Here is a 19,035-nt window from a genome sequence, read left to right as displayed (position 1 = left end):
ACAGTATATTCACACTGGAGAAAAATAAATAAACATCTTGTTCAATAAATATTATACAGATATGATCCATAACCTTTAGCCATGTCATCTAAGGCACATTGTAAAGACATAACATCAGATTTACTCTGGAAAAGAAATGAGGCCTTCTGTAAGTTGCCAAAGAAAAAGTATCTGATTTCATCTTTGAAAAGGCACAAAAAAATTCACATTAATGTATCTTACGTTTTGTGTTTAGGAGTGTGAAGTCACTTAAAGGAATAGTTTGGCATTTTTGCATTATTTCTGAGAGTTAGATGAGAAGATCCATCTGTTCAGTGTGACTGTTAAATATAATCCATATGCAAACAAAAATGAAGCTCATATCCATCTGTCCACTTGAAGTGTAAAATTTACACACATTAAAAGTTATATGGTTTTATGTGCCAGACTACTGCTGCCATCAAATGGGGCTGTATTGTTCACAAGAAGAGTCCATATGAACACCTCATCTTGCGGTATTCATGACCTTGGAATTGGAAATTTTCTGATAGCTCTAAGTTTATGAGTTGTGACGTGTTTGCTGGAGTTCTCAGAATTGGTGGAGGCCATGGACGTTCGTTTTTTGTTGGCTGATAAATTAATACATTGTAGTTTTAGTCATATAGAGTTGTTCTTAATGATTTTATAATATGTCTGAGGAAACTGTTGATATACCCACAGGCCTCATCTTTGTCCTCTGTCATTTTGCCTTTGCATTTCCTGCATTATGCGACCTGCTCCCTAGCTTGCTAAACTGTTAGCCTCAGTGGCTTTTAGATGCCGACTGTAGCCTATACATGTGTCCCTGTTTCCTAGCTCTCCTTGTCCTCTTACAACTTAACCTTGAACGCCAAGCACATGTACATGCATCCCATGTGGTAACCACGAGCTCACAAGTTCCATTTGAAGGTAGCATATTTTTTAGCTAAGGACAGTGAGTTCCTGGAGTCTCCCCTGGTTGCCTAGCAACCTCACTGTGACAACCATTTTCCACAATAGCAACTTGACATTTTTACACCTCGGTTTTTGTCTGGATTAAACAAACAAGATATTTCTTGGTTAATTAGTAAGTGCTGCTGTTTGGATTTTGTCGCCTTTGGACAGAGTCAGGCTGGTCCCCCTGTTTCCAGTCTTCACGGTAAGTTGAGCTAATGGTCTGCTGGCTCTGTCTTCATACAGGACATGATGACAGGACATGATGCGTCAAGTAAGGTGGGGTGGGGCACGGATTTTTACCTGCTACACAGACACTGGTATTTCTCAAAGTCAAGGATGCTTCCTTGGTAGGGTGGGTCCTTCCACATTGGGACCAACAGCGACTAGGAAAGACTCCCTCTTAGCATTCCGTGAACAGACGTTAGAACAGGCTAGCAAGTGCCCAGGTGTGCATCATTACAGAAGCCTCGCCTTCAATTCTGGCAAATCATGTATTATTACTATTATTATAGAATTATAAGTACATCATGCCCACTGAGGAAACACACATTCATCCTTGAAAATTCCCTAAAGGAAGGACTAAGTCCTTGATAGAATTTGAAGGATCCTTCGCCAGAGTTTGATGATGCAGCCTCCTTGAAATTCAGCGGTTTAAGGATCCTTCCTTGACTATGAGAAGCACCACTAGTCTCTGCAGCATGTGGTTGCTACCAGCTTCACTGTGTGTGTATTGGGTATTTAGAAGTGTGGACTATATTAACTGGTGCTGAATTATTTAAACGGATCATTTTAACTACAGGAGACATTTATTTTGATGTGAAATGTGGAAGCACATGCTTCACATTGCCTCTGGTAAAATGAGGTATTCATTTCAATAATTGACCAGCGTGGACAGATAGAGAAGAGACACGCAATGCCCACATGAGCAAGCGTAGCTTCCGTGGACAGTGGAGCAGCCTCAGTTGATTATAATGGACCCACTCTGCTGCGGGCATGCTGCGGCAGACATGTCACACCATGTCGGTGTCCCATGTATTGTGGCTGCAAGTGTGAGGGAGGTATTGGCGGTCCCATCTTACTCTCAGCAAGAAAGCAAATAAGTGTGTTTCACAAGATGTCAAACTATTTCTTTACACAAAGAAGACAAAACTGTTTCTTTAGGATAATTGATTCTATTCTAAAACATTTTAAAACTGTGTAAAATATTTGCTACGGAGTGAAGTCATTAAAAACATGGTATAAATGAGTGAGCACTGAATGAAAAGCAGCAAAGAAGTGAAAGATTTGTTAAGGCACTAAGGTGTGGGTGCGTGCGTGTGTGTGTGTGTGTGTGTGTGTGTGTGTGTGTATGACTTAAGTTACCCTCTGGGACTCAAGACCAGTTTATTGGGGACAGCTTGTCCAGTCGGGAATAAAAGCTGTGGCCCTAATTTTGGGTCACTGGTTTTGGTTAGGGTAAGTCTTCAGGAAATGAATGCAAGTCGATGTAATGTCTTCTGATTGATGGAAACACAACGGTGTGTGTGTATGTGTGTCTAGACAGTATGTGTAGCGCTGTTGTAGAATTACTGTAACTGACCAGTTGACTTCTGATTACTAAGCAGTACCCCTCTGCCCGTTATTTCCAACGCTCATCCCCTGACTCACCCCTCCTCCCGTCTTCCTTTCCCTTTCTTGCCTCTTCCTCTCCTCCTCTTCATCCCTCTGGCCATTTCCTCCTCTCCTTTTGTCTTTTGCCCATTCAGAAAATTTCTTCATTTAGAGAAAATGAATGTTTGCTGATTCACACATCTGGGGGTCACTGAATCAGTTTGCACTCAATGGCTGCACTGTTTGTCTCTCCGCCTGTCACTCGGTCTAACCCCGTGTGCGGTGTGTGTGTGTGTATGTGTGTCTAACCACCTACAGTGGTATTTCTGTTGATCTATGAGCCGTGAAGTCCGGTAACTCAGCCCAGTCTCAGTGTCTCGCTCAATGAGCTGCTATGTGCATCAGGCGGGTGACAGTGCTGGTAATGTGTTGGCTTTGTGTGTGTTATATTCCATTAGCGCTTCTGGTGACCTGCCAAATAGTGCTTCATTCACTTATTCCAGTACGGTATGAATGAATGTGTTAAGCATGAATGTGTTAATGTGCTTCTGTCTGTTTAAACCTCTCAGTTTGTTTCCACTCAGATTTTGTGCAAATAATAGATTTCCGATAAACTGCACTCGAGCGTCTCGACATCTCAGCCTCTGAGTCTCTTCTTGAGGCGGTTAAAGTCCTTCGCCGACCGCCACAGCCAACTCTGCAGCTCTCTCAATATCCAAAACCCCTCCACTTTCCTGGCAAAGTCGTTCATTGTCGGCCGCACCGACAACAGCGAAGAGGAGGTGGAGGAGGTGGAAGAAAGGAGCGGAGTCAGAGGAGGTGAAAGGAGGGAGGTGCCCCTTTGTAAAGACAGAGGGACGGGCTGGGAGAGGAGGGTGTGCTCCTCACCTGCTCCAAACTGGTAGAGCAGGGAGAGGGTGGACAGAGGAGGTTGGAGGGTGGGGGAGAGGAGGGAGCGAGGAGGCCGACGCTGATGATGGAAAGTGGAGGAAGAGGAGGAAGCTTCCATGTTTGTTTGCCTCTCCTCCGCCACTATTACCCCTCTTCTCTCTACAGTGAATCCATCTTCTTTTCTGAGTGTGTCGATGTGATGTGAGTTCAGGTTGTAGCTGTACTGATTGCCGATGGTTTGGATGGTCGGTTGTTGGAGGGAGCCGTCTGTGCCTGGGTACGACACTTCTACCCTGGGTTCAAACTGCCTCTCCTTCTCTTCATCCTCACTGATACTCAACAACCGTCTCCTCTCCCATCTCTCCTCCCCTCCCTGTTCCTCCTGTGCCTCTTCTTCCCATTCTCCTGCTCTCTCTTCTTCTCCAGCAGCCCACTTCCAGCTCTCTGGCTCTTCCCTCCTCCCTCTCCTCCCTCTTTCTCCTCTTCCCTTCTCCCTAGATCTCCCACTCCTTCCTCCAGCTGCGGCCGCGTCCGCCCTCCTCCCCTCTTTCCCTCTCCGCCCTCCGACACTGTCCTCCCTCTCTCCTCTGACCACCCTTGTCCCACTTCTTCTTTGGTTGTTGCGCTGACCAGACTGTGTCCTCGTCCCAGCTCTGGACCTGTAAAGGCTCTGGCTCATGAGTGGAGCAGGCCGGTCACCCCCTGCCCCCCTCAGAGGGTACTGCAGCTCTCCGCCGTTACTTCCCATGTTTGCAGATGAAGGTGGAAGTGCGTAACCAAGGGTGGTCATCAGTGCCGATATGGAGCCCAGCAGGCCATCCAGGCCTGTGCAAAAGTGCAGTAGTGAGGTTTTGAGGGAGGGGCAGAGAGTGGAGCGGGCCAACTCCCTGACGGCTGCCAGCAGGACAGAGTAGGCCTTCTGGTTCTGGGCAAGCCGAGCTTGGTTTTCCAGGCCGTGCCACAGCTCCAGGCGGGTGGCAGCGCTGGGCAGGGACAGAGCAGTACTGTTGGGTCGAGGAGGGGAGAAGTCTTTCTCATTGAATGGGGGGCCAAGGTAGGTCAGCTGGAGGAGATATTCAAAAATCAGAAGGATGAGAAGGTTAATTGGATGATTCTGGTTTGTTACATATCATATTTCATAGTTTGGGCAATCATTCATCATAACACTTTTGGGCTCATACACATGACATGTCTTTTACCACCTGGAATACATGAGGTCAGGCATTGGGTGGCTACTCTTGTGCCAGCTTTTAAGGGTTGCAGGTTGCACCTGAAGCTCCTAAGCAACCACAACCTACTTAGCTCTACCAGAAATCCCGAGTTCAAAGCTGATCTTCCAGTTATTGTTAAGTGTGTATTAAAATATTGTCTGTAGGACAGATCGCAAAGCTCTAGGTGGCCCTGCACTGAAGCAATCAACCTCTGCTCCATATTTACCATAGACTGATATTTACGAAGACAGGGAAGATATCTGCAGACTGAGATTGGTAGTTCTTGGTCACATGGCAGTGAGCATTGCTGCCTTCCAAAAGTTGAACCGTCATGCCCTGAAAAAAGGGCAGAGCTCACCTAGTAGGCTAAACTCTGATGGATGTTAAGGACAATTAATTTGCAATTTGGCTATGTTTTCTCCTCAGAATTAGTTTGGCAATATTAACTCTCTTTTAGCTCTGTTTTTGGTCTAAATCTTCAAAAACTTAATATCAAAAACGTAATATCTGGAAATATCTGGATCTTCAGCTGCTAAATGTTCCACTGTGTTCATCAGCTAGTTGCTAACTGTGTCTGTTGCCTATTTGGTGCGGAGCAGGTCGTGTACAGTGGATACTTTTTAGAGATTTCTTTTGCGAGTGCTTGTCATTCAACCATCATTAGTGGCAGAAATCAAGCTTAGTTACTTGCAGTCAGTTAGCCACACATTACCCTGTGACCCACACAGGTGTATTGAACAAACGTTAATGTCTTTATAATTTTGTATTTGTCAGATAGCATCAATGATTTATGTTGCGCTTTACGTGTAATTAATGTGGACTGAACAAGCTTTCATATATTGCATTTATCGAATCCCCAGACCCCCCAGCAGATTGGGTCCCTGCTTAATGTTGACTCCATTACTACAACCATGTGGCTAATTCTGAGAAGCAAGTGGGAATGATATGGAGAATTAGTGCTACCCGCTCCAACTCCAATTCCCAAAATTCACATTACAGAAGTGGATGGAAAAGTGCATAAATTCACATTTTGTTTTGCAGGTTTTCTGAAAATTCTTCATTCTTCATTGCATTTGGATGAAAATCTGGCTATTGTTTTCACACTGCCATTGATACACTGTTATACAAATACTGATTTTAACAGCGTTAATGTGAACCTTTGTGGCAGTGGTTCTAATTGTGATTAAATCAAAAAGACATACTGAAATAGAATATCACCAAAACTGACTCACATATATGACTTTGATTTCCTTGAGCTGATACTCCAGGTATTTGGTCAGCTCATACGTGCTTTCTATTGAACTCCTCTCACTGGCCAGGTTGTGTGAAGAATCAAGGGCTGTCGCCATGGCAGCAGCCAATAGCAGGAGGAGCTGGTGTTGAAGTGCTGCGGAGAAATAGAAAAATAATTAAAACTTAAACAGACAGTGTGAAATGTTTCTTCAAGGACACTCACCTCATGAGTGTCCAAGTGATAATTAAAACACAGCGCAGAGGTATTTGTAGTCATAACACTGAGGTGAAATTTATCTCAGGCGGTATTTTCTCAGACATTTCTTGATTATTTAACTTGGTTTTTAATGAATTTGATGATTTGAGAGCTCAACAGGCAAAAATCACCTCCAGCTACAGTTTCCAGACGTTGTTGCACCATCAGACTGTTTATAGGATTTTTTTTTTTCTTTTACAATATTCTGGTTTATTTCTTTGTCTCTATGGCGATGGCCTCGTGTGTTTACATATTGCCAGGTCAAAGTCATATGACACTGCCAATAAAGCTTTTTCCGTTTCCCATCTAATTTTAGAGGTTTCTGGCTGTCGGAGGTTTACTCTGGCTTCAAATAAAACCTCGCTTAATAGCTTCAGACAGTCAGACAAATGGCTCCTATGTTCAATGCACCAGCCTGTCAAGCAAACAGCCGCTTCAACATACACACACACACACGCCATACGCACACATCAGCTCATTCCTGACCGATATCCCAAAAACAAAGACATGTGGCTTTCTTTACAATCACAAACATTAATGTGTTTGTATCAGTTTTATGTTTGCTGTGGACTTCTTGTTTAGGTTTCAGAGTGTTTGTGTAGGTGTTTTATGTTACTGTGTGAGTGTTTGTGAGAATGTTTGTAGCCGTAATTTAATATGTGGATGAAATGCACATAGCTGTGAGTGTATACAATGATTTTGTGTGTGTGTGTGTGTGTGTGTGTGTGTGTGAGAGGGGGGGGGGGTGTAACACTGGAAACCTTTTAGTGCCCCTGTCTCTGGTTTCAAACAGAGAAAATTGGAGCTGAAAGGTGGTTTTCAACATTTAGGAACTTCATGTACATCCACTTCTCTTGCTGTCTCTTCCACTTTCACACTCTCCCCTTTTTCTCTCTAACTCTCTCTCTCTCTCTGGACGCGTCTTCGGCCCTTCGCTCGAGCGCGACACATTTTTCTTTTGTCGTCTCTGCTCTCCGACATCCTTTTCTATCCTCTCTGCACTCTCTTTCATCCTCCTGACACCCAGACGGTAGGCAGTGATTCATGCTTGTAATTATGGGCAAAACATGCTGCTTTTTAACAGGTGTGAAATATGTATTGCACAATGTCTGTCAGCGTACTCGCTGTCTTTCTCTGACTCACCTTGGGCCTCCCGTTGCTTCACCAATCCCTTTCTCCTCTCAAACTTGTCATGCCTCACTCAAACTTTCCTTTCTTTGCCATCATACCTTTCCCCTCCCCACTTTGCCTCCGCCCTCTTATCTCTTTTCTGCCTCGGGTCAAAATAACAGCTACCAATTAACCCCGATTAGCTCTCCTACTCTCCCTCTAATGCCTCCTTTTTCTTTCATCTATCCATCACGACAGGCCCCACAGGATGAAGAAGTGAATGGCTCCAATGCTTAAGACGCGTTTTCGGTGGTTCTAAGAAAACAAGTTCTGACCGAAAACAGTCAACACTTTTTCCATCTGACTCAACCGCTTACATGTGATGTGTCGGTATGCACCCCCTAACAAGGGCTGGGTAGAAACTTTATGGTGTTAAAAACTCCATACAAGTCATTACACAAAAATGTGTCATATGCTGTGCTATTCAAAATGAGAATGTGTTGTAAGTGCGGTGAGCGTTATAAAATGTGTCACAAAAGGAAATATGCAGTTGGGAAATTTGTTGTATTGTTTAGTGTTTTTGTCTTCTGTGCCTTTACGCAAACATGTGGAGTAACTGAAGGACACCAAATCATCAGAGTACACTGAGGAAAACTTCACCCACCAAAGAGTCCTTTGTATATCAATTACTCACCCTATGTTACGTCAAATTTGTGAAGAAAACTTTGTTTTTCTCGCATGCAGTCGCGCAAGACAGAGCATTCTTGAATTTCAGTAAACTTGTTTTGTATTAACCCAAGTCTCATTTATCCAGTCCTTTGCTCAGTATTTCCTAAACACATGCATTTTAACTAAACCTTACTACTTAAAACACCTCTGCATGAACAGTCACACACTGATGATAGTGCACCTGGGCAACTCAGTGGAATGCATGAGCAGAGTTTAAATTCACGCGCTGCCCAGGCACATTCAGGGCTGGCTCTGCATCTAATGATTATTTTCATTAAAAATTCATCTACTAATTATTTTCATGATTCATGGATTCATGATTTATAAATTGTCAAAAAATTGTGAAAACACTCTTCATTTACTCTCATATATGCAAAAGAAAAGCAGCCAGTTTAAGAAACTAGAAACTAAACTTACATTTAGAAAGCTAGAACCAGCAAATATTTGACACTTGCTTGAAAAATGTCAATTAACAAATCAACTAAGTGTTGCAGCTCTACTCACGGTGCTACTTGCATGCCAAAGTAATTTGAATAGTAAGGTTTTAGTAGAAAATGCATGTGTTTGGGAAGTACTGAGCACACGACTGGATAAATACAACTTGGATAATGCTGCACAAGTTGTGTGGGAATTTGATGTACTTTGTTGTTGTTAAATTCGGCCGTCGTTTGCTTCAGTTCATCAAGAATTTTCTCAGTTTTTGGATTTGTCTTTCAACGTGGAGGCTTGCCAGAAAAACAAAGTTTTCATCATGAATTTCACACACCACTGGTGAGTAATTGATAACAAATGATCATTTTGTGGGTGAAGCATTCCTTTAATCCCTTTTATTATGTAACAAACTGCAATGATGACAACGAGTAACTGTAATGACATAATGTTTTTAAACTAGCCTAACAAGCTCGAGCTCGCTGTAAAAACGTTGCACTCGTCGAATGATGAGTTTTATTGACAGATTGAATGACAGACTGGGAAACTGGCAGTTTGAAATTAAAACAGGGTTAGAAATGCTTGTTAAACAAACAGCTTCCTTCACGGCTGGTAACTCTTCCACTACCTGTTGACCCTGAGTTGTCGGCTACATCAAAGCCACCTCCCAGACTATTTTCTTAAACACTGTGGTTGGGCCCGGGCAACTCCCACATGCTCCCACACACACCTTGAAATCAGTCAACTAGGACAACCCCCAGTCAGCCAAACCTCCTCCGATCTCCTCAACCGCAAAAGCCTCATCACCTGTCAAAAGCAATAAGCATCTTTCAGCAACGCCTGAACATTTGGAGCTCATCAAGCCGCGGGCTCCTCCCTCCGTACATCCACCATTAGCATCAAAACACCCCGAAATCAACACGACATCGCTGAGTAAACAGCCCTGGAGGAAGAGGACACACAGCGTGCAAAAAGGGTCCCATTCAAAAGGAATAAACAGGTACTAAACGAAAAAAGCCTGGGACGCAGAAAGAAAATTTTCCCTGGCAAAAATCAACCCAAACTGTTCCAAACCGTTTCCTTTTGTCTGCAGCCACATGCTCGGAGATGATTGCCAGACGTGAAAGCCTCTTGTTGTTTTGATTGAGCGCTGACATGTCTAAAAGCATCCTCCGCTGTGGATTAAAACAACCGCTCTTTTGTATGAGTAAACTGAGATAACTCAAACCCAGAGCCCTGTTGTTGTTATATAATATTACATTGAGCAACTACACTATAGTCGGCATATAGCCCGACATCAAGGGGAGCCCTGCAGGCTTGGGGCTGTGTACCTGGCAGTAGAAGCACACTCCGCAGGGCAGGGTTGAAACCAGAACATTCTCCGTGGGAGGATTGCATTACAGCAACACAGGGGTTCCCTACAACGGCCGACCATGACCTGCCTCTGTGCACTTATGTGTGTGTATCACCACATATTTTGGCACACACACCTATTAGGGTTACATACATGCACACACAGGGGAGCTCCATTACTCACAACAGATCTTTTTTTTTTTTTTTTTTATCTACGGTTTGTTCACCGATGTAAAGTCAAATCTGGCACTGCGGAGTCTGGCTGCCATCTGCAATACAGAGCTGAACATGAGGTTCGGGCGCCAGAGCTTCAGAGCTCCTAATAGGTCGAAAATAAACATCGGAACAGGTTAAGAGTTCAGAGTTGAATTTTGGGGCGCAAGGGTGTGTTCAGGGGCAAAAAGAGGCTTGTAGCACACTTGACATTTACACTCCAGACTGTGTTTTGGTAAACCAGTGACCCTGTGGGTGCTGTACCGCTTCCATCCAAGAGGACTAGTATTTCATTTTTCCCAACATGCACCACCACTTGAGGTTTTAAACAAGCACTTGAACAGAATTTGGTATTGTGGGAAAACCATGTGCGAGTTAATCTCTCCAGTCTGGTCCAGGAAAAACTAGCTCCGGTGCCAAAAGAGGTTGCCCTTCATTGATCTAACCACTTGAAAGAGGTCTTAAACAGAAAGGAAACAGTAACAGTATGTAGACGATGTTAGAATTCGGTCCAAATTAGATGTTTATTTACTATGTTTATTCCACAGCAACATCGATTAGGATGACAGCAGCGTATTGTCATGCCATAGTTTTCGTGAGCATACATTGTAAAACTGACAAGATTTAACATTAATCAAACCACACAGGCTGATTTTGGAACAAAAATGCTGAAACATCATCCATGGTGTGTTTTCCAGAACCAGACAACATGCCGCAGGCGACATCTCCCACTCCTCACACTCCAGTGTTTTCTGCTACATCAGAGGACGATACCAGACAGCATGAGGCACAGATGTGACTGATGTATCCAGCCATGTTTCATGCTATATGCACATTATGTCATGTTGTGAGTTACTTTAAAGACAGATTTAAATTCAATCTGAAAGTCTGGAGACACATCTCTAGAAGATTGACTTGAACTGGATCCAACACGCTCATAACTCTGATTTAATCTGACTCAAGTGTATTGTTTCTAATGTGTGTGTGTTTTTTTAATCCAGACTTGATGAAAGAAATCTGGTTACAATCTGATGATTTGATTCGGGCTGCAGTTTATTTCCAAACTACTACATATACACTGTAGAAAGAAGTTACTAAAATCAAATGACACACACACACGTTAGCTCATTTAGGCCCAATAAATGATAGGGGTGTTAACACTTAAAAGCCAGAGTACTGGGGAGTTTTACTGTCCTTCCTATTCCGCCGACACTGCGGTGTGAATGCATCATAAACTCAGGGTTTGTGTACTGGCTTTTTCCCCAACGGTCCTCTTCAGTGACTGATCCTGTTCAGGTGCCATCACCCATCGAAGATCTGCACTGACATGTGATGACACCTAAAAAATGTCCATTTGATGAAGAAGATCGTTTGATATGCAAGGGCGTAGGTTTTGTTTGTGTGAAACAGAGGGTCCTCCAAAAGAAAATACCGACCATCAAACACTTAATTTCCTGCATCCTGGTACATTTTTATGCACAGATTTGTGCCATTTCAGCATCCATTGTTGGCAAAATTTAAAGTCCTCTGCTACTTCATGTTTTTACTGGGGTGACAAATGGGCATGTTGTAAATATTGAAGGAGACGTGTCCCCTGTCCTGCCTGAAATTTACACCGATATGCTTGAAAGCTGCAGAAAAAGCAAGCAAGTGAACTTTGAATTTAGAATATTTTATGACAGATATGTGTTCCCAAGATCAAGAATGTTTCTCCACACACACCAGATAACTTCATTATTCAATATCACTAAAATCCACACGCTATAACTTTGATCAGTTGTTACGTAAAGTTGCTTTTTGTTATCTGTAACCACTTTTTTACTCTCACACAAGGGTCACATTTCTTTCTCAGAACGCACAGCCGTCCTCTGACTCGCCTTGCATATTTGTTGTCATGTAGCTAACGTGTCAGAGATGGAGCTGGAGGCTCATTGTGGCTTTGTTGACAGAAAAGACCCATCTGAGCCAAACTCGGAGGAGCTGTTTGTCTCTTGCATAGTTTTTTAATTATCCTGCAGCACTGTACCTGGTGGCAATCCTGCCTTCTGTCATAACACTTAACCCTGAACATAAACACACCTGCGCAGGATGCCAGGGGGCAAAAATCATGCACACATGAACAGGCTGATGTGAGGGGTACACAGACAGTGGAAGTGGACAGAGACACGCGTTGGGTGCGGGGGGGGTGGGGGGGGTGGGGGGGGGTGACAGTCTGGGGTCAGGGTCGGTGTTGTGTGTCTGTGTACAGTTAAAGGCCAGATTTATGTGCAGTCTGTACTCAATCAAATGTGCATTCCTTTACTAACTCAACACACACTAATGTGCACACACACACGTGCACACACAAGCATCCAGATTGTGCACTGGAGATTCATGTGCGCACAAACGTTATCCTGAACAAATACGTATAAACAAACACACACAGACATGCACAAACACACACACACTTTTCCCATCTCTTGTCCTGTGAGATTCCTTCTTCTGGAGTTTGTTCATACTGAATTTCAAATTGATCCTCTTGGCATCGGACAGGCACTTGGGTTGCCAAACAACATCAATGACCCAAAAACAAAGGCGAGAAAAAAAAAAAACACTTAAAAAAGAAAATCCAATAAAATTTTTGTTTATGCTCAGAAACTCTGTGAAACTATTTCTCACAAGTCGTAAACTCAGCGTCCTGTTTAGATCCCCTTCTTACCCCGATGTCTGTCTCCCTCTTCACCTTATAAGCCAATCCATCCATGCCTTTCTTTCTTTTTTTTTTTAATCTGTGGATTCCACTCGCTCCAAGCTTTATCGCCATGTTTGGTTTCAATTTCGCTGTCGCTTCATCTGTCCCCCTCTCTCCTTAAATCTTCCTGAAACATCAAACCTCCATTTTAAAGTCTCCTTCCTTTCTCTCCCTAATTACCGTTCCCCTCTCTTCCTTTCACTAATTGGCTCCACTCGCTTCCTCCATCGACATCTTTCACTGCCTCCTTCCCCTTTTTCAGACCTTCGGTTTTTAATTTACCTCTTAAACCCCCCTCACCCCCTCACCCCGGCTGCTCCCCATCTCTACCTCATGGTTTTCTCTTAAATAATACCCCAAAAGAGAATCAGACAAGAGCACGCTGCTGGATTTTCAAGTCTCTGTTGTGTCACTGCTTTAAGAGAAAGTAGCAGCAGTGGGAAAGTAGCAGAGCTCTGACAGTTGTGCGGTCGTACTGAGTACACAGCTGAAACAAATAGTCAGTCGACAGAAAACAAATCAATACCTTTTCTGATAATAGATTCATCATGTAGGACATTTTCAAGCAAAAATTGAAAATATTCTCTGGCTCCAGCTTCTCACATGTGACGATGTGTTGCTGCTTCTTTGTCTGATTTCATAGTAAACAGAATATATTTGAGTTTTGGAATTCTGGTTGTGCTTTGAGCAAAGTAGTAAGGGTAATCTGCAGAGTAGTCCCTAATAAAAATATTTGTACGTTGCAACCATATCGTGACGCCTTGTTTTTATGTCTCGTAGTTGTCCTTGTTAATCATTAAAGGTTTTATTTTAACATTTATTTCCTGTTTCAGTGGTCTTTTTTTAGGAGCATCACTGATAGTCTTTCTTTTAATTAATTATTTGCTTGTATCAATATATTGTCTTTAATTCAGTGGCTTGCCAGGCTCCTGAGCTACACCGATGTCTTCTTCGAATCTGTGTTTGCTGTTTGACTTGTGCATCTTTTGTTGTTTGTTACTGTGAATTAATCAAGTTATCAATCTATCTGAGTATTGCATGCAACTTTGTACTTCAGCATCATTTCAGATTTCAGAGGAAACTATTTCACTTTTTACTCCCGCTGATACAAGTTGGTGTGTTAGACTGCCTATATGCTTAGATAAATTTATAGGCTAATAATGTTTCGCCTGAAGACCTTTTTACCATGGTTTTCTGCATCACCTAATATCAGGCAAGATTTCCTTTTTTGTGCCTTTACGTGACAATTAGTTATTTTGCAGTTTAAAATTTTAAAAATGAGAATTCAAATATTTAATGCATTGTTATACGGCCATGCAGTGGCATGAGGAAGTTATGATGGGCCCTAGTGCACACTGTTGTGCATGTACTGTCTTGACACATTCTACACTGTGGTTGTATGACTTCAACATTGCCACCATACAGTAACATGGCTGTAGAGCAGTGGGTCAAGGAAGTTATGACGGGCCCTTGTGCATGCTATCGTGCATGTATGGTCTTGACACAAATACAGACTTGACATTTGACAACATCAGCATACATATTACCCAGCAATCATCACTGCATACCTGACAAAAATACCAAAGAAAGTGAGAAATGAATCGTTCGACTGAATAGTTTTACAGTATATTATATATACTATATACTATATATATACTATATAGAAAAATCATTAAAAAAAATGTAACTAGCCACGGACTATTTAAAAAAACAGAAAAAGAAAAAAGAAAACCATGTCACAGATGGGTTTGTCTTTTTGAGTACTGACATATATATATTTCCAAGGTGGCAGTCTGAATCACTTGCAAGGGCCCGCTCTCTCTACGGGCCCCCCACCCGAGGGGCCCCAGTGCAATCGCACTACCTGCACTGCCTATATTTCTGCCCCTGCGGCCATGTAAAAACTTAACATTAGCTCCACTCTGACCTGCAACATCATGAAGGTGCTGATAACATATTAATCCATCAGTGATACTGATCCAATAATATAATTCTTCATTCTTCCTGCATGATGTTTACTGCTCATCTTGCAGGTGATACGAAATCATTTTTTGTCTGTACAGTTTAAAATGAGGGGCTTTTACCGTCAGAGAATTTTCACATTGTGGTATTCAGTGTCTGAATCTGGAGGGTGAGGAAAGATATTTCAGGGTCTTGAAGGATCGGGACAGAGGGGAGCAGGAGGAGGAAGAGAGGATTTGAAAGGAAGGAGGGAGAGGAAAAGGAGTTGGTGGAGGGGGGAGAGAGAGAGGGAGAGTTTTCTGAAGCGAGGGGCCATGTTAATTTGGGAAAAATGTAAACAGCATGTGTAACTGTTCAAAGCGTGACCGACTCATTTTATATCATTCCCCTCTACTCTCTCCTCTCTCTTTCCCTCTGGGTGCTGCTAACTTCTGTCAATCGGGAATCTGCACTGCATTAACCCCTCTACCGCCAGTTCCTCTCTCCTTCTCCCTCCCTCCCTCCTTCCCTCTCTATTTACTTTTATCTGTCTCTACCTCTCTTTACTCCCTCTCACCCCCAACACACACACAACCTCCCCCCACCTCCACAAATCCTCCTGACATCCATATATATATACCGTGAAGAATTGAGGATGGCGCTGAGCGAATCAAAAGATGTGAAAGGTTCACTTTTTCCTCTCTTTCCCCTGCTCTCTCTCTCTCTCTCTCTCTCTCTCTCTGTCTTTGTTTCCTCCTATCGGCGGGTGTGTTTAAGCTCACTGGTCCAACACACACTAACGCCTTTATCTGAAACACACCGACACTAATTCAACTCTCCCAGCAATAACAGGCCTTGTCTCTCTCTCCTTCTCTGTGTGTGTATGTGTGTGTGTGTGTTAGAGAGAGGGATTGAGAGGTATGTGTATTAAATGGGAGAAAAAACATGAACATGTGTATCTATGGGTGAGAACATGTGTTGCGTGTGTGTCTACCTGGGGAGGTAAGAGTATTGTGTATGTCTTTGTGTGTGTGTGTGTGTGTGTGTGTGTGTGTGTGTATTCCCGACCAGCTGAGCTCTCTGTGTATTTATTTACTCTGAGTATCAGAGGGAGCAGCAGTTTGTTCTGCGCTCCACTCTCCTCATCTAGGTGGTCACATCATGTGAACCCAGCCGGCCGGCCATCAGCAAATTTGGCCTCACGGTGTGACCACCTATGGGATGAAGAAGAGGAGGGAGGGAGGGAGGATATGGCAGGAGGAGTGGAGGTAAGAAGAGAGAAAGGAACTTGGTGATCTTTTGCTCAGCACATCATTTCATCATCCCTCTCTACTGTCTTTCTTTCACCTCCTTTTCCTTCCTTTCATAGACACGGAGCAGCAGCCGCACCAGTCATCCCAGGGGGATGTGTGTGTGTGTATGTGTGTGTATGTCCTTTCACACCCTGACTAACGTGAATCATGTACTTTCTCATATCGGTGACAGCTAACTAGACAGGGGCTTTAGCTGCCTCTGACCCCATCAACCCCTGTCATTTTTCACTGTGAATAAGAGCCACCCCCCTCCCTCTCGCTTTTTATACACACACACACTTTCTCTCAGTGTTTTTACTCTCTCTTTGTGGTCTGTGTATCTCACATTCTTCTCACACAGCCTTCACATGTCTTGGAGAACTTGTAGAAAATCCCCAAATGAATCCTGAACGGGTCCATTCAATGTGTAATTTTTTCCCCTGTTATTATTTCTTTGAGGTTTGCTGATGAGCCATAAATCATACATCTTCTCTTATCAAGAAATCATCTACAACCACATTTCAACTAATTTAGGATGTATGAAAAGCATTAATGCACAAAAACACTTTTTGCATTTCCTTCCAGGGTGACAAAGACAATTTAAATGGAATATAAGAGCATGTTTGTAATTTGAATTTTTAGGGTTTAGCTGCAAAATGTATGTGCAATTAAACCATAAGATATGATAATATATAGAAAGTGTAAAAAACACGACTTAATATTTTACACACAACATTTTTTCCACAATTTGGGATATTAACTGGATTTGGAGGAAAATAAATCTCAATATCAGCGACAGGAATATTGCGCTTAAATAATAGGTAATAATCCTAAATATAGGGCAGATGATGAAAATTAAAAAGTAGGACCCCATACGTGTTCTTCTGTTTGCTGTTTTTATTTAACTTTCATAAAAAAAAATATTAAATTGATGTACTTACCTCCGCAAAACCTCCTCATTTTCTCCAATGTTTTATTCCGTTCAGTTCACAAGTTCATCCACCGGTGAATTTAGGAGCTTAAATACACCGATAATGATGTCTTCTCTCCTCTTGTAGATGAGTTCGCTCCCTAAAAACTTTCTATCAGTTATATCTGCCCTCCTGCCTCAGAGAACTCAGGAGAAGATGAAGGAAAAAATGCGCGTGGTGTCGATTTAATCCAATAAGTGGATGTATTGATTACAGGAAAGGATGGAGTTTGAATATTGACGCTGCGCTGACTTGGTGTGTGTGGTCTGTGTGACGGACGGAATGACTGCGGAGCCTTTTTGTAGCCTACCTCCTCCTCCTCTTTTTTTTTTTTTTACCCCTTTCTCCTTTTCCTCCCCTCCTTCCCATCCCCTGTCTCTCCTTCTTTCGTTATCCTCCTCCTCGGTGCTGGTGATTCACCGGGGTTGACGCATCGCAGCTCAACTTGACAGAGCCGCTGAACCACGGGACTTGTCACAACTCATTTCTGTCTCTCTCGGCTCGTCATCCTCCTGAACGCGATCTGACTGCAGCCGTTTGATCTTTAATCTGCTTCGCTTTAATAAGGTGCGAGTCCGGCTGGATCAGATCTGTGCGGGCTCACAGGACCCGGCAACCCTGTGACCCTCAAATGATCCAGGACGCAGGGAATTACGTGTCCTCTCTTTACTTCATGTAGCCTATCTGGTGTTTGCCTTCCTCTCTTTTTATATTAATCATTTTAAATCTCCGTTAATATTTTATAATTCATGGTCCTTTCCCTAGATTAAAAAATATTTAAAAATTAAGCGCACTTTTTCTCGCCTTGACGCACAATAAGGCCCAATTTAATCTCAAAATAATTTACAGACACGCGAATTAAAACTTCAAATAATAAACTATATACAACAAAAACTCCTTAAAAATACTACAGTTCAAAAAATGATTGCATTGAGCAGCCTGTGATGTGAATAGCTGTCGACATGAATATTAAAAGAACACCAGGGCCTATAAATTTAGAGGCCTCCCACAAACTGCGATACAGTTGCGCCACACGTTACATCATTGGATCATACACATATATAGGCCTGCACTGAGTCCCTATTAGGAAATATTCCGTCTGTTTTTGTGTCTGTTTCTAAGAAAGGCAGAGGATGAAGACAAGTGATTACCTGCTCCACTGCGTCTCTTTCTTCTCCCTTCATTCCTCGGGTTTTACTTTTTTATTGACGCTTGGATTACGGTGATCTTCTTCTCTCACCTCCAGCTGTCACTCAGCATACCAACAACAGCCCACGCCGTGGCGCGCGCATGTTTGTGCCTGTGCACGTGGGGAGAGATTCATATGAAGAGGTATTACCACTGATTGTCAGATTGTCCTGGATCCATCTTAAAATTAATTTCTTTAAATCATGTCAACTGCTTTTGTTTTATTTAATTGTTTGAGAGTATGTACAATTTCATTTGACATGATAAGTGCCTTAAAATGCATCCCAATTTAATATACTGAGGGTCCATTTGTTTATTTCAATTTTCTGCCTTTATTGTACGTCACATTTTACATTTTTTAAATCAAATTACCATCAAGCATATTTAAGGCATAGTAGAAAAACTACATGCTGCACAGAGTGGGAGAAACAGGGGAGTTTACACAGGCTAAACTGTTCATTTGTGCCCAAAGGCCCTGAGCAGCTTATGCAGCCATGAGTTTTATTTGATCCAAGGCCTTCCCACAAGCACATGAAATCTGCTGTGTATCATGGAGTTTCAAAATCTAAATAACTTTTTAGACTGATAGTTAGGAGGCTAAATGATGTAATATCAACCACTCAATGTTATTACTAAAGTCTTTGAGTTGGCTACCCTTGTATTGTTTTAGGCCACTCTGTGTCCAGTACTTTTTTTTTTTATTTTATTTTAACTTTTCTGACATTAGAATAGAACAGAATAGAAATATACTTGGCCCTTTTTCATTAGATGAGTAGTGTGCCACCCAGCGGTGATGAGTGCTCACTGCAGTCTGCTCTGCCCCGCGCGGACTCTGTCACAACTCTCTGTTTTCAAACAGAACTTAAAATTTGTAGCTCGATAGTTAAACTACTGCACAAACGGCTGCATTTAAACAGAGCAGAGTGCGTATACTTTCGGTTTT

At 42.6% G+C, this 19,035-nt stretch overlaps 1 protein-coding gene across 1 annotated transcript; it reads right to left on the bottom strand.

Annotated features, from left to right (window-relative positions):
* Nucleotides 1–1,692: 1,692 nt before the first annotated feature.
* Nucleotides 1,693–17,116, bottom strand: clcf1 (cardiotrophin-like cytokine factor 1). Its single transcript, XM_049586796.1, has 3 exons — nucleotides 16,875–17,116; nucleotides 5,879–6,033; nucleotides 1,693–4,498 (listed from the first exon to the last, which is right to left on the bottom strand). The coding sequence occupies exons 1-3, from the start codon at nucleotides 16,891–16,893 to the stop codon at nucleotides 3,182–3,184; spliced, it is 1,491 nt and encodes a 496-aa protein (XP_049442753.1). The 5' UTR covers nucleotides 16,894–17,116; the 3' UTR covers nucleotides 1,693–3,181.
* Between the last annotated feature and the right edge of the window lie 1,919 nt (nucleotides 17,117–19,035).

The sequence above is a fragment of the Epinephelus fuscoguttatus genome, linkage group LG9 (genome assembly GCF_011397635.1).
Source record: "Epinephelus fuscoguttatus linkage group LG9, E.fuscoguttatus.final_Chr_v1".
Taxonomy (NCBI): Eukaryota; Metazoa; Chordata; class Actinopteri; order Perciformes; family Serranidae; genus Epinephelus; species Epinephelus fuscoguttatus.
This window is presented reverse-complemented; position numbering and strand designations above follow the sequence as displayed.